Source organism: Anopheles maculipalpis, chromosome 2RL (assembly GCF_943734695.1).
Source record: "Anopheles maculipalpis chromosome 2RL, idAnoMacuDA_375_x, whole genome shotgun sequence".
Classification (NCBI taxonomy): Eukaryota; Metazoa; Arthropoda; class Insecta; order Diptera; family Culicidae; genus Anopheles; species Anopheles maculipalpis.
In genome coordinates this window covers 63,881,105-63,895,799 of record NC_064871.1, presented here as the reverse complement: position 1 = coordinate 63,895,799, position 14,695 = coordinate 63,881,105, and the positions used below count along the sequence as shown (strand labels likewise).

Here is a 14,695-nt window from a genome sequence, read left to right as displayed (position 1 = left end):
GGTGGAAGGAACGACGCTCGCTCGCCCGAACCACCGTTTGTTCGTGCGGTTGGAATTGGTGCTTTGTGCAAATATGTTGAAGGAGGTTGCACCAGGGCAATTGCATCGTGTGCTGTGCACCATTTGCATAACAAACTTTTGCGTAAGCTCCAATTCAATTGACCTCAAGGAGAAAAAATAAAGCGCACTGGTCTGGTGGGCTGTGTAGTAGTGTAAGCTTGGCATTAAAAAGTGTCGATAATTTGTTGATCGAGTGTTTTGCATAAAGTATGAAACGGTATAATTCTCGCTCGTTTCTTTCCCTAGGCTTTCTCTTTGATGATCATCGTGCAAGTTTTATAAATAGCGTAATAATCGTATGAAAATAGAAAGACTTTATCATGCTAATGTTGTTCAATCACGTGTAGGGGACAATCAGTAGATCCTGTTTGAACTACTTGAGAGATATCCTCCGACATTGGACGATTTATGAGAAACTAATTCGAATGAAAGGGAAATTTATCAAGATTATTACACGGCACAAGGTCATCATGACAGCATCGGTCGATAATGCGATCCATCAACATTGACTCTGAACACATTTAATATCCGTCATCTTTTCTTCCAATTAACAGTCATCTCTGGTGCTGCCACTAACGCATGGTTCCTCGTGAAATACTGTATTAATAAATTTGACTCCAATCAACGGCTCGATGATTCGTGATTTAATCAACGTACAAGGTTCCGTGTATAACAGCGAAAAAGTAAAGTTTCATTTAAAGACGGGTGGTCTTCTTTATTTTGCACCATCTGGTTTCTTTCTCAAGGGCCAATGACCACTCGAAGCAAAATAGAGCGGGAATTGCATACGTAAACGTTGCTGTTGATCCACTGTGTAAGGCAACCATCCACTCGCAACGAGCGTTTGCAAGAGATTTAATTTTCTTGCAAATAGTTGCTTCAGTTTTTTTCTTTGAAGTGTCGTCGTCAAAGTGTTGCTGTTGGCTGTAGTTTTTTTTTGCGTAAGGTTTCAACAGAGAAACAAAAAAAACATCCAGAAAAGGCGATAGAAAAATCTTTCGACACGTGCCGTCAAACTATTTGTTTTTATTTAAAGTGATGTATGGGGACACTGCTTATGCTTCAATGTACCGAAGGAATGTGAAGAGATTCGACTGAAACTGTGTTCCTTGTAGCGCATCAACAGCAAGAGTTTAAGGGCGAAGTATCGTTTCCCTGTCGGCAGTCGTTATGCCTTCGTCAACTTGAATTTACACTGACAAGAGCTATTGGTTCCGGGCATTATTTATGGTTAGATCGAGGATCAGTTTAAACATTGGGATAATAGTGTGGAAGAAAAATAACCGAAAACGAAAAGGTTGGTTGGTACGTGGTTGGCGTAGTTGGTCCAGACATCCAGCATGCAGCACCCCCTTGCCCGCATGATGTAATGCAATGATCAAAATAATGGTCGTAGTGAGGTGTACCTTCTAGGGCAGTGCTCGGCGCACAGCCGTGGGGTCATTGTTTTTCGATCTAGTTTCTATTCAGTTCGAACGGAAAGAAATGGCGTGAATGGATTTAAGGTTTAGTTTAAAATGCAGCCCTAAACCCCATGACGAAAAGCAGAAGGAATGAACGGGCGAAGCACCCGTACTGTATGATCAAAACGAGATTTATTATTCATGAAAACTCAGTCCATTCGAATGGACCCCCTGCTGGGTGCATGTTGCTACTGAAGGAGTGAAGGGGATAGTATGGAGGGTGGAACCTTCACTGCATGTACCATCGCTCGTAACTCGGATTCATACGGAATCGGTGAATGCAATGGTTTGTTTAACGGAAATTGAACAACTGTACTTGAACGTGTTGGAAACAGCGAAACGGGTCGCCCGGTACAGTCAGTAAGAGTCAGAGCGTTTTGTCGATGGACGGTGGGTTAGCGAAGGATGCCGCCGGCATCCAATATTAGACCGAGACAGATGCAACATGTTTGATCAATGCCACAATTAAGTTAGCATCTAGTGAAAGCGTTGTAAGCGATTATTATCTTTTGGAAAAATAATTATCACGTCTGATAATACGTCTTACTCATCTTAACTGATATAAATAAAAACATTATCTTATCAGTCAGATTATAAATGAAGTGATGAACGACTTTGGAAACATCGTGTGTCAAGAAATAAATCAGACTGCATTTTAATGCTTCAATAGGAGGTTTGTGTTGTTCTGTCCGCAAGAGGTATCAGAATTACTGATCTCTACTGAATGACTAAGATATTTATGCTAGTCATTTGTAGCTTAAACGAAGCCATTACTTCCCTAGAATGTAGCTTTAAAATCCCGGAACAATATGCAACAGTAGAGACAACACAAACTGTAGAGAACGAAAGAAACTACTCCGTTCAAACGATACATTTCCGGTTGTGTCCAGATCGGGGCTGTGGTACGATCATTAGTCGTCCTCCTGGGTGCGTGTAGTAACGACTCCTACCACCAAAGGCAGACAGAAGCATAAACGCCAACCGTTGTTATCCAATAGTGTAGTATAATGCTGGTTGACTGTAGCCAATTCCACGGACCGAGCGGCAAATTGATTTTCCATTCAAGAAAACGTCGAGCATCGTTGTCGTCGGAGCAGCAGCTCGTTTTGTTGCTGGCTCGACAAGGGTTTTATGCGTCTGTTTCCATTTGGGGTGAGTTGGATCGGCGATTATGGTAACTGTTTATGCGGACGGAACGAATAAAACATTTCACGGTACAGTTGTCTGTAGAGAGAAAGAGAGAGAGAGGAGATATGTTCTACTGTCAAGGCAACTCGTTGTTTTTCTGAGTATTTTACAGGTTTTGGCGCTGACGATAGTCCGAGGTAATTTTTGAACAAAAAAGATAATCTAGGATTAAATAACTTGGACTAGTTTTTGGTCTTTACAATTAATTTCAATGGATCTTATTGCTTGAGCATCACACTGTTTCTCATAACGTTCGATGGCAATTTTTAAAAATAATTATTATATTTATATTACAAATCTTATTGTTTAATAATGTAGAATGTGTAAAGATATGTATCGGTTGTGTGTTGATCGAATGATCGTTAAAATCTTTCATTCCTTTCTTTCCCAATCGACCAATCAATGCTCAAATTCAATGTAATGGACACAATTATAGTGCACGAAACATGCATTCATTGTTAAGAAATGTATGGGGCTGCCATCGGCCTGAAATCTTCAAGCAATGTTATACGCCATAGGCAATTAATTGATGCAGACACCGGTACAATTGTCGAAACACACGTGGCCGACTCAGCTATGAAAGAGATTCAAACATATTCACGCCATCAATGCGTTTATGAAATTTTGACGAAAAATGGGAAAATGGCAAATGGGATTAGTTTGTTGCTTATTTGTTTAAATAAATATAACGCTTTTCTCTCTGCTCCGTTTCTCTTCGTCCAGATGCATTTTTAAGTAAAATCAGATAAATCATATGAGATATCAAATATGACTAAAACATGAACATTTAACGCCGCAGTACCGAAACATGTGTATTTGGCGTCGCGCGCAGTTTGAGAAATCGGAATCGGACTTCATGAAACAGATTTGAAAGTTCGTTAACCCAATTTCTGCGTGCGCATTGGAGAGCAACGGATGTCAAGTGAATGTTGATTTATCACCAAAATTGCTTCCGATAAAGTGAAACGAATCAAGGAAGTAGACAGAAACGGAGCAACTGCTAGACAAGACAGGCAATGCATGATGGAGTGCCATTATAAATCTTACTGGTACAATCAATTTTATGTCCGAATTTGAAGCGTATTAAAGTTTTGGAGCGGTTCGTTAATTTTATTACTAGGTGCAGCAGTCCCCAGTGGACGTCGGCACTTGAAAGAAAGAGAGAGAGAGAGAGATCATCACAAGTAGTGAGAATTTATTTTTAGTGAAATGGAGTAGAAGATAGAAGTGTTTATATTTATTGATGGATGATGATGTATCAGCCTCTGGTGGACACTAATGGACATTATCGTGGGACACTATCTGAAACAACACTATCAGCTGCTGATTAAAATAACTAATTACAACTAAGACATGTGACAAATGAATAATTGATGGCAATAATCGTTCCAACGTTAACTATCCCAAAACAGAATCAGTGTTGGCGTGCCTTACAAATGTGTAAAGTAATTAATTAGAATAGTGATACTAAGTGCATAATTTGAAAAAGAGGAACCGGTAAAAGGCACCCGAAGCCTTTTAGCCTGTGATTGTACTGCGTAAATAATGACCGATCGCTGCCAGCCCAATGAATTGGCACCGACTTAGTGACAAACTTTCTCCGCTAAAAATGATGACTACCACGAAGAAAGTCGACTACCTGTCGACGACACCGACATCGGCAACGACACCCTCGTCCACCAGCCAACCGGACAGTCTGGATCTTGACTACGATATGTGGCAGGGTCAGTTTGAGTTCGTTGGTCCCACCGTAGTCGTGCCGATCAACGCTATAAATGGTAGCAGCGGTAGCAGCACCAGCATCGGCACCACGTCGCTCGACAAGCAGTCGCGCACGTCTTCATCTAGTCTAGAAGATTTACGCTTAAACGGGTACATCCCACCCGATCAGCCGGTGCTGATCGACGAGGAAACGTTCCTCAGCCTGCATCCAAATGACTTCCCCTCGTCCGGCCCACAGTCGGGATTTTTCCTGGACGATTACGGTAACCCAAACCAAAGCGGAAACGCGCTTGAGCCGTACCACCAGCTGAACAACAACAGCATTACCGCGAACGGTAACAATGTGAGCGGCGGCATACTCAACATCAAAATGCTCAACAACAAAACGAACAACCTCATCAGCACGGGTACGATCGAGGAGAAAAACGCCAAAAATAACCTAATCAACAACAATCTGAAGCTGATCAACGATAATCCGGAGCTGAGCAATAAGTACATTTTAAAGTCGAGCAACAGTAGCAGTAAAATGAGCGAACTAATCAAGACCGACTTATGTGATAATTTAAACGAACAAGTAAGTAACACCATGCCCGCGGGACAAGGTTAGGGAAAAGCAAAGCAAAGAGCAAAAGGTGCTCAAAAAGGAAGAATTGTTGCGATATTTTTGGCATTCACCAAACACCCTCGTTGCAAATGACGTCTTGCAGATATTAGTGTTGCGAAAAATTTTTGGTATTCTTATAACATATTAGGTAAAGGTCCTTCAACCTTAGACAATTAGGTCTGCGAGTTTGCGTACATCCAAAGGCAAACGATTCATCAGAGTTTGTGTGGTTAAGAGCATTGTTCGAGTGCTAAATTTGATTCGCTCGTAACGAAATCGTTGTTTTTTTTGTTACATTTACAGCTTGAAATACTACAACGGCAAGTCACCAATCTGGCAGACACCCAGAGCAATGTGGACGATCGGACGAGTAGAACCAAAACGGAATATGCCGTTCTTCAGGCTCGTTATCACATGCTGGAGGAACAGTTGAGAGAGGTAAGATGTTAGTGTATTTAGTTGTACTACGAATGTTGTCTACTTTTTATATATTTGAATCTGATGCAAATATCTTGATTTGAATTGAGAAGTGATATTATGTTTTACATTTTTCTTGTTAAACTCAATGTTTGAAGAATGGCTAACAAATATTAAATGGTAATACCATACCAAATAGAAATACGATGCTTACACAATATTGCGCTGATTGCTTTATTAGAAACGTTCAGTAATGATATGTTGTTTCAATTAAAATTCAAAGAAAATGTAAATGAACAACAAATAAGCTACTAAAAGAAATGACGTAGATTAATGCAAGCAGTAAAAAAGCCACCATACAGCACACAGGAAGGAAAGAAATGTTCATAATAAGTCAAAATGCTTAACTGCCCATCAGAGAAAATTAAATAAAGGGGTAGATTACCAATTCAACGCTTCTTTCAGCCCTTTTCTATGATGAAGGTTTGGATATGTACGATACAATCGCCGTGAGGTATGATGCCTTCCGCTAATAAACGTGTTTTAAAGAAGAGGAGCAAAATTAAATTGAATATTCATAGATAGTTGTGTAAGATTCACTTGTCGTTCGCAATGTACGGCAACATAATATGGCTGGGCTGTGTGTTACGTACGTTACTGCAGTGATTGTGTTGATATTGCTGAAGTTCATTGACATAGGAGAGCTTTTTTTTATATTAATCAAATGTCCACAGAGTGTAACAACTAAATTGATTGTCAGTCAAATCTGGCCGCTTTCCATTATGTCCGTAACACGCACACACTTGCGTTGAAATTGTTCTGGAAAAAAAGGGGCCTGGGCGTGGTGACGGGAACTACTACAAACATTTGATCCATTCGACACGATTGCTGTTTTGCCGCATGAATGGTCATACACCGATCGGCCGGAAACGGATGGCCCCACCCAAGGGCGCCCGTACATTCATTCGGACACGAGGGCTTCGAACATTGTAAAACTGTTTTGCCATGCATTAACCATTAACTTTGTTGTTATTGCAGACTGAACTACGAGCGGAAGAACGATTGGCCGAAGAACAAAAGCGTCACCGGGAGCTATTGGCCCGTGTCGAGCGGGAGGCAAAGCTGCAGAATGAAAACTGCCAGATTCGGATACGCACGATGGAGATGGAAGTAACCAGCCTGCGCGAGGAGATACAGCGATTGCGTTTGCAGAGTGACAAACAGGCGGCCGATTTGCATGCGACCGAAGAGAAGCTAGAGAAGGCGCGCGATTCGCTCATGATCTCGCAGCAGGATCTCGTCGAGGCAAGATCGGAAGAGAAAAAGTAAGTGTGTGTGTTGTTTTGGGGCTGATAAACAATCAAGCCTGTGGCTAATTTGACCTTATTCATTCGCAGACATCGTGCAGATAAGCAGGCGGCCGAGGAACTGATGGTAGAACTGGGCAAAGAGTGCGAACGGCTACGTTCTGAGCGTGGTCCCGCGCTTCCTACGACATCGCCCGAATCTCTTCGGCTAGAAGAGCTGCATCAGGAAATGGACGAATTGCGTCAGAAGAACAAGACACTCGAAGAAGCGAACGAAGAACTGCAAGCTATGATGCTAACTCGCAGCATCGAAGAAGGGCGCAATCTCCTGAACGGTACCTCCAACAGTTTGGCCCAAGAGCTAGAAGCCATGAGCCAGAATCAGGTAATGCATCCGACGGGTTCGAAGTCGCTTCGAGGGATGGGAAAGAAAAGTTTGCTTTTCTTCGTCAAGGATATTGGTTAGGGTGTTTCGTTTTTCGTTACCTTTATGTTCCATCACGTTACATCTTGAACCTTATCACCTAGAGCTTAAATTAGTTTAGATATCACCGCCGCATCATCATGGTGGGGTGGCGTGTTGCGTCATGCTGCAAGCTATTCTACCAGCGATGTTGTTTTGTTCACCGGAACCGAGTATCCGTCTGTGGTACGTCGTCGGTCAGGTCCACCACATCCCGCGTCCACCTGTTGGTTTGTTCGTTTAGTTCCATTTTGTCACGCTTCTGTTCTTCTTCTTCTTTTTGCCCCCTTCACAGGATACCGTTGATTCGACCACTTTAGCGTCATTAACACAGGTTAGTTTGACGGTAATGTGATGGCGTATACTTCTTTTTTCTTCGTTTGCTCCTCTACTCCAATATAACGTTCTGCGATCAATGGGAATCTTTTATTCGTACTTATCAAATTGGGCACATTGTCTCTTTCTAATCGAACTGTTTTTGGGTATTTTTTTTTGTAATACTAACATCTCTTCTAGTAGCTTTGGGAGTGATTGTGGTAATATTGTTTGCTGATTAAACATGTTCATGATTTATATGATTATATGACAGGTTTCTTTCTGTTAATCTTACTGTTAGGATGGCCTGGTCGTACTGTTAACTCTCTTATTAACCTAAAGTATAGTTAAGACCGCTAAATTTTTATCCGTACGGCCGCCAACACTCATACATTTTTATGCGTACGGCATCAGTTTTTGTCTCGAAGGCAACAGTTTTAGACATTGCGTATCGATTTTTTATGCGAGTTTTTATCCCTTTATCAACAATTTTAGACTACAATGCAACAAAGTTTTCTACGTACATAATTTGCAATTAACGCTATTGAGTTTTTAAATTATTTTTTTCATTCAAACATCCATATGAACAGAGACATGTTTGATTTCACGCACGGATTGCGAAAACTACATAAAAAATCAGAAATTGGTTAATTATATAGTACTACAAAATGTAGATTTAATTGAAAAGAAATTAAAAGTATTTAAAAATAACTGTAAAATATAGTGTTATGAATGAAATTTGAGTTTAAAGTTATGTGGATTAGTCTGAATCATGTAACGCTAAAGATGTTTAGTTTGATGTTGTTTTTTGAAATATTGTACATCTGTGAAGAAAGTATTCATATTTTATATTTTAAAAAAATATTTGATTTCCATGTGTTAAAAATTTAAGGCTAAGAGCCAAAAATGGACGCCTTCGAATCAAAAATTGGTACGCTCTGTACAAAATACTTGCGTTTATGCGAAAAATTGATGTACAAACAAAATTTGTTTAGCGTTATCAAAAATGCATGCCGTCTAGACACAAATTCCTGACTTACGGACAAAATGTGACGACTGTAATATAAATTTGTAATGTAATATAAATCATGTGTATCATGACACTGCTCTTGTTCAATGTAGCAAGTATCCTAGAGGTTGTACTTTTTTTTTTATTCATAAAGGATGGCCAGACCGTATTGCTTACAGTCAACTTAAAAGTAAGATACTCCTTTCATCTTTGCTGGGAGACATTTCCTTAACCGTGAAAGCGCATCATATCCCGGGTATGCTCGGTTAAAGGTTGTACATATTTAAAAAGAATGTCAAATTAAAATTCTTACTTTCAAGCGTTAAATTGGGCCAATTTATTTATTTTTATTCTTACATGTGTTCCACAAGATAATCTTGTAATCACACGTCTTAACTACTCAAGTAACTTATGTGAAGAAAATTGTGTACAACATTCACGAAGACAGGAAATACTTTTACCGATTGTTGTCACATGATGTAAAGGTGTTGTTGAATGAGGATTTATGCGATTTTTTGTCCAAGTCCAACGCATAGGTGCGTTGGACTTCACTGACTCTTCTCGAAAATCCTGTAACTATTTTTAAATCAGTATCACGGCATAATAAAATCTGTAACTATTTGTGAATTGTTTACTATTTAAATGGCATAAGCCAAAACCAAACTGGCAATTGGTGATGTTTTCTCTCGAATAGGTAACAATATCATCGACAAAAGATCCATTAACTAATCAATTATCTATCTACATTTGTGTATCTGCATTAACTGGTTCTGGTAAACTAATCCGTTTTGAGTGTGCTTTTTTAATAATGTGTTTTGCTCTGTTTTGGTGCAGCATTTGTGGGTGTAATTCACAATCACAAATGCTGCTGTACAAAAGCTTACTCATTTGATATTGACAATGTGTGTTTATTTTTTTTACGCTATTTTACAGCTACAGGTGGCATTCCAGGAAAAGGAAGAAGAAAACCGACGACTGAAGCATTACATCGACACGATGCTGTTAAACGTGGTGGAAAATTATCCGCAGCTGCTGGAAGTGAAGGCGGCTTGAACCGGTTGATGCGGGGGGAGATTCTGTTGTTGCAATTGGGGACGGCATCCTTATTGTAAATTACATTAGACTTTTTTTTACAATCAATCGAACACATCATACACTAACTGCTGTGAAAAGATTGGTTAAAAAAGGTAGAAGACACAACAGGGTATGAAGAACACTCGAGTGTGAGTAGTAACGTTTAGAGAGGAAGAAACTAAGCAATATAATGTTTGTTTTTTTATATAACTGACTTAATATTAAGAAATAACACAAACAAATGGATCGCCGTTAGATTGTTAGTTTCTACACTTTCCTAGGCATTGCAAATCAAACGAAAAGGAAGGAGAAAATTAATTATTAATTTGAGTGTAAGGAAGTTATCGCTGTTTATTTATCAGAGCAAGAGAGAGTGATTGAACGGGATCGAATGGAATTATACTGGTCGTCGTACAAGAATTACGTCCCTCCATAATGGTAACACCGCGCGGGATGTCCTTAAGTCCCGTACGCAAAAAATGCACATCATAAATCGCCTTGCACTCGTCTGTGCAGCTTTTGCATTAAGCACTTACCCCCCAGAATCGTGATAACTCAACAGTAGTAGCCTTCAAATGTGGACTATGTTTCGAATCCTTTTTATGTGAACGTTGTAATCTATTGTTATGCGTAAAACATAGGATAGTTGGTAAACGAGCAAACGAGTGGCCAAGAAGGGATTATAAAATTTAGTAATACAAGAAGATAGGTCAATTCGATTGAATACGTTGGTAATGGACACATCAAGCCCATGATTTAAATTATTTTTATTCGGTTGGGTTTTTGTTGTTCAGTTGTTTAAATGGCTAAAAAAGAAAAGAAATATAACAGATATTGTGCTAAAAAAATCGTTCACAGTAAAAACCCAGCTATCACGTACATTGCTTTAAACCTAGTGCGGAAAATTCAGATAGGGCAGGGAAGCAGTTGAATGTGAAACAAAAGAAAAAATCTTATTAGTGAAGCATATTTGGAGGTACTATTTACAACGTATTACTAGTTACGACTATTTCGTGAGCAATTTATTGTTGTTGAGGTATGCAAAAGAGATGCTCCCGAGGGTGGTATGAAGTGTGAAGTAAATTTTTTAATCCTTGACGATTGGAGCATATATACTACGACTAAGCTGGGATGGGAGAATGAGAAGTGTATCTTTAGAGCATGTACTCAATAGATGAGAAGGCCAGATAGTTAGGTGGCCACGGCGAAGAAGGTGATACGTTTTCAATTCGGTATGACGTTAAAAAGCGATCTACTGCAAGCACTTTCTTTTAACAGCATGGATGCCAAAATAGCGTTCTACTAAAAACAAAACCCAACTGTATTACTACTTAGAAGCAGAAATAATAAAACAAAATACTTACAACATACACTAGAAGTGGTATAGCGTCGTTTCTAAGAACGTACGAATGTATTGAGAATAATGTAACGCTTGAATTGTAGGTGATTCATTTCAAGGTGTGTGAGTACCGATGGTAAAACTGTACATCGTGTCATCAGTCAATTAGATGAATTGATAGTGATATTGTTATCGGTAGTCAAACAACCCACAAGATATGCTACCACTGTTTTTCCGATGTACAACGAACGCTTATCTCGCGTTTAACATGCGGCGAAAATGACATGCGTAAACGACATATAATCATCATTGATTGAGTGCTTCATATTGAATGTTCGAATGCAAATAGCTACAAGAATTTATGGTGAACACAACCTTAATGGAAGAAAGAAACATTCATTAACGAATCGTCCACCAGTAGAATGGGACGCTGGTCAAGAGTGGTGTTATTTCGTGCAGTGTTACTCTGCATCTGTGCAGGTGAGAAACAAACAAAACCGAGCTAATTAGGGCAAGCGTGGCACGTTAAGCAATTCGTAAACCTGTAACTTACTTAAATCTGGTTTTATAAGCTGAATTTGCTTTCATTATGATTTTACACTTATTTTTCTCTTATTAACCGGTTCCAGAAAGAATAATTGCAAAAATAACCGTTTTATGAAAGTTTTTGAAAAAGGTTTAAAAATGAGGTGATTTTTGGAGCATTGCTGCCATCCAGATAAAATCATAGAAAATCATATGAAAAAGGGCATATCAATCAGGTGTAAAAGTGAATGTGGTTCCCTAATTCCTCCTCTTTTGGGCTTTAAAAATAGTTTCGTAACGACCAGAACTTAGCTCCTCACTGGGCTTAGGTTTTGCCTCCTTGGGCTTCTAGCATTTCACGTGTGTTATCGGTGAAACATCGTGTTCTAATGCGGTTCGTGTCACCAAGGTGTTCCTTTCGGTCACGGATGTCAGTGTAGATTCAATTCTAGCCACTGACCTCATTTTTTTGGGACCTAATCTGTTAAAAAGTACACACCATCCTACTTATCTTTGAACTAGTAATGTGTTATGGTGCAACCTGATGACCAGACACTCAGCTTTGGGCAAGCAATTGTCAGGTGCATGATGTGTGAGTGAGTGTCCTAGGGCGCTGACCGCAGGATCGGGTCAGCGCGCAATCTATAAGCATCCAGGTAGAGAGGGATTCGAGAAAGACTCAGTTATGAGATAGCCAAGCGTTCGGTGTGTTGCGTGCGGTGCGTGTGTTATTTTAATTAGGTCGAATAAAGTGTAGTATTCGTTTGTGTCTTAAATGAAGTGTTAAATATAAACAACTCGGACACCCGAAACCTAAAGACACAACATAATGAAAAAAATCTGATTCGTATTCTGGCATTTAATCCCTGATTCGGACACACTGTCACAACATGAATGTCATCATGTTGTTGAGCTGCTGAAAAATCTGAAAAAAGTACGAAAATTGACTATTATTAATGAAATTTGATATTTTTTTGGTATCTAGTCACAGGTATAAACAATTCTGTCTATTCTTTTGGTCGTTTAACTGAATTTTCATTGTACAAATACTAGATGGCTCACTTGCCCCTATGGCACCCTTACCCCAACTTCCGCTATAACCATTATTTAATGAAAATGTATTTCTTTGTTAGTTTCTTTGCAAGCTTATCGCGGCAAAAGGATGACCTCGGGCACGGATGTCGAACTATCGGAAGTACCGTATCAAGTATCGTTTCGATTTATCGAACCGGATCGTCATTTAGGCAGTGGTGCAATCCTGAACGTACGATACGTCATTACGCAGGCTTCTTTCATATGGAAGCTGATGCGTACCTATCCCGAACAATCGCTATCCTCATTAGCACGGATTCGTTTGGGACAAGTGGAGCTGCAATCGAAAGCGGACGATCAATTGCGCTCCATATATGGGTACACGTTTCATCCTGATTTCGATTTTGAGGCTGCGCGTAATGATGTGGCCCTGGTGCGTACCCTTGAGTATATTGAGTTTAACAGATTCGTACAACCAATTGCTCTACGCAAGGGTCCGATTCCGGATGGAAGTGTGGTGATGTATACGGACTGGGGTGCCGAAAAGGTTAGAAAATCTGAATAAAATATCAATTTGTGTGTGTGTTTTTTTTTTAATAACTAACCCTTCCCGTTGATACAGGATACGGCGGCCCAGGATGATTACAAGGAGAAGTTACAAAAGCTAGAAGCACGTGCAATATCAAATGAACAGTGTAAAGAGCTGCTGAAACCATGGGATTTGCAAGATTTGGTATACGACACGAGAGTGTGTATCTACACCAACGGAACAGGAAGCATCTGCACGGTACTGTATTAGCTGTGAAACTTAAAACAGTTGTAAATTATCATACTTCTTACTGCTCTATTCCATAACAGGGTAACGTTGGAGGACCACTGGTAATATTTGAAGAAGGACAACCGAAACTCGTCGGTGTTATGTCGTACGTGTACAGAGCATGTAACGCTTACGTGCCGGGTGGATTCGAACGGCTTTGGAATCACTACGAATGGGTCACTAAAACGTCAACGATAGACTATAGTTTTGTAAATTTCGGTAAAATGTGTCGTGCGGTACGCAATGTAGCTGCACAACTATTAGAACAGAACAAAGAAACTGTACGGCGACGAAGGGCATTGAAAAATTCCTTCTTATAAGACAACGTCGTGTAACGTACACATTTGGTATGGAAAGCTCGAAAAGTCAATTCATCTTACAAGCCCTAAGGCAAATTATTGAAGAAATTCAATTATTATTACTGACGAACTGAAGAAATTGTTGCGATATGATTTAAACCTTTGAACTAACCTTGGCTCATGTTTTTGCTGTAGTGTTGCTAGCACATGATTAAATGGTTTTTGTTTTTTTCAACGTTTTATCATTTGGCTTGAAGATTGCTGTATTAGGTTTTACTCAAAATAGTTCATTCCTTGCTCTACTGATATTCCACATGGTAGTTAACTCCTGTTTTTTTTCAAGTTTTTGTTTGTCAAGTATGTATGCAGTGGCCTAACTTCCGATGAATATGATGCTTCGTAATGTTGATGACATTTAAATATTTTTTATTATTCCATCCCCTACTGAGTGATCTATTCTTCAACATTATTGGATTTCTTATCTGCCTTGTTTGGTGATCAAGTCAAGTTATGGCAGGACCGAGGTTGAAATCCCATCCGGAACGTTCCCTCGTAGCGAGATGATCTATATTTTCTTTAAAAAAAAAATATTGTTCGTTATTGGTAATATGAGGAATATAATTTGGTTACTGTATCAATATGGAAGGTGTCAAACCTTCCAGATCGATCGAGAATATTCAAAAATAATTTATTCGAGTCCTTTAAACTAATCATTAGTTGTTTATCATTTCCTCCAGACGATCACGACGTCTTCTACATATTTGAGCTTGACTCGTTAAGTAGATACAAGTTATTTGGTTCAGGTTGGTTTAAAAGCTGACTTGTTGCTAGGAGGGTCTTAAAACGCTCTGGAACCCTCTCTCCTCTCCGTGTCCCAAAAATCCTCTATCACATAGCATATCCTTCAACTTGTCAGATTGACGCCTTTTCATCTCATCATTTTAAAGAAGTAGTTCTTTCAAATGGATTAATTCAACTCTACGATCGTAGTTTCTCTCTATCTACCTTCGGGTTCATACATCTTCTTTTTTAGTGTTTTAATTATAAATATAAAAAAGAGC

General features: G+C 39.4%; 4 protein-coding genes across 20 annotated transcripts in view; 2 read left to right on the top strand and 2 right to left on the bottom strand.

Annotated features, from left to right (window-relative positions):
• LOC126556056 (rab11 family-interacting protein 4B) overlaps window positions 1-9,603 on the top strand; it is a 314,228-nt gene extending 304,625 nt beyond the window's left edge. For 14 of the 17 annotated variants that reach the window (XM_050211234.1, XM_050211242.1, XM_050211240.1 and 11 more), the window contains 5 exons: window positions 5,341-5,475; window positions 6,493-6,779; window positions 6,852-7,146; window positions 7,520-7,558; window positions 9,482-9,603. In XM_050211234.1, coding sequence (XP_050067191.1) covers window positions 5,341-5,475; window positions 6,493-6,779; window positions 6,852-7,146; window positions 7,520-7,558; window positions 9,482-9,601 — 876 coding nt within the window. In that variant the 3' untranslated portion in view covers window positions 9,602-9,603. Of the gene's footprint in view, window positions 1-4,231; window positions 5,008-5,340; window positions 5,476-6,492; window positions 6,780-6,851; window positions 7,147-7,519; window positions 7,559-9,481 lie in introns of those variants that run through there. The other 3 variants (XM_050211232.1, XM_050211233.1, XM_050211250.1) reach the window with 3 other exon arrangements.
• Window positions 1-14,695, bottom strand: part of LOC126556283 (histone H1-like) — a 591,209-nt gene that overhangs the window by 169,527 nt on the left and 406,987 nt on the right. The gene's annotated exons all lie outside the window — the stretch shown is intronic.
• Window positions 1-14,695, bottom strand: part of LOC126556243 (39S ribosomal protein L2, mitochondrial) — a 471,612-nt gene that overhangs the window by 74,659 nt on the left and 382,258 nt on the right. The window lies entirely within an intron of this gene.
• Window positions 12,075-13,655, top strand: LOC126567357 (trypsin-1-like). Its single transcript, XM_050223583.1, has 4 exons — window positions 12,075-12,078; window positions 12,620-13,065; window positions 13,141-13,305; window positions 13,377-13,655. The coding sequence occupies exons 1-4, from the start codon at window positions 12,075-12,077 to the stop codon at window positions 13,653-13,655; spliced, it is 894 nt and encodes a 297-aa protein (XP_050079540.1).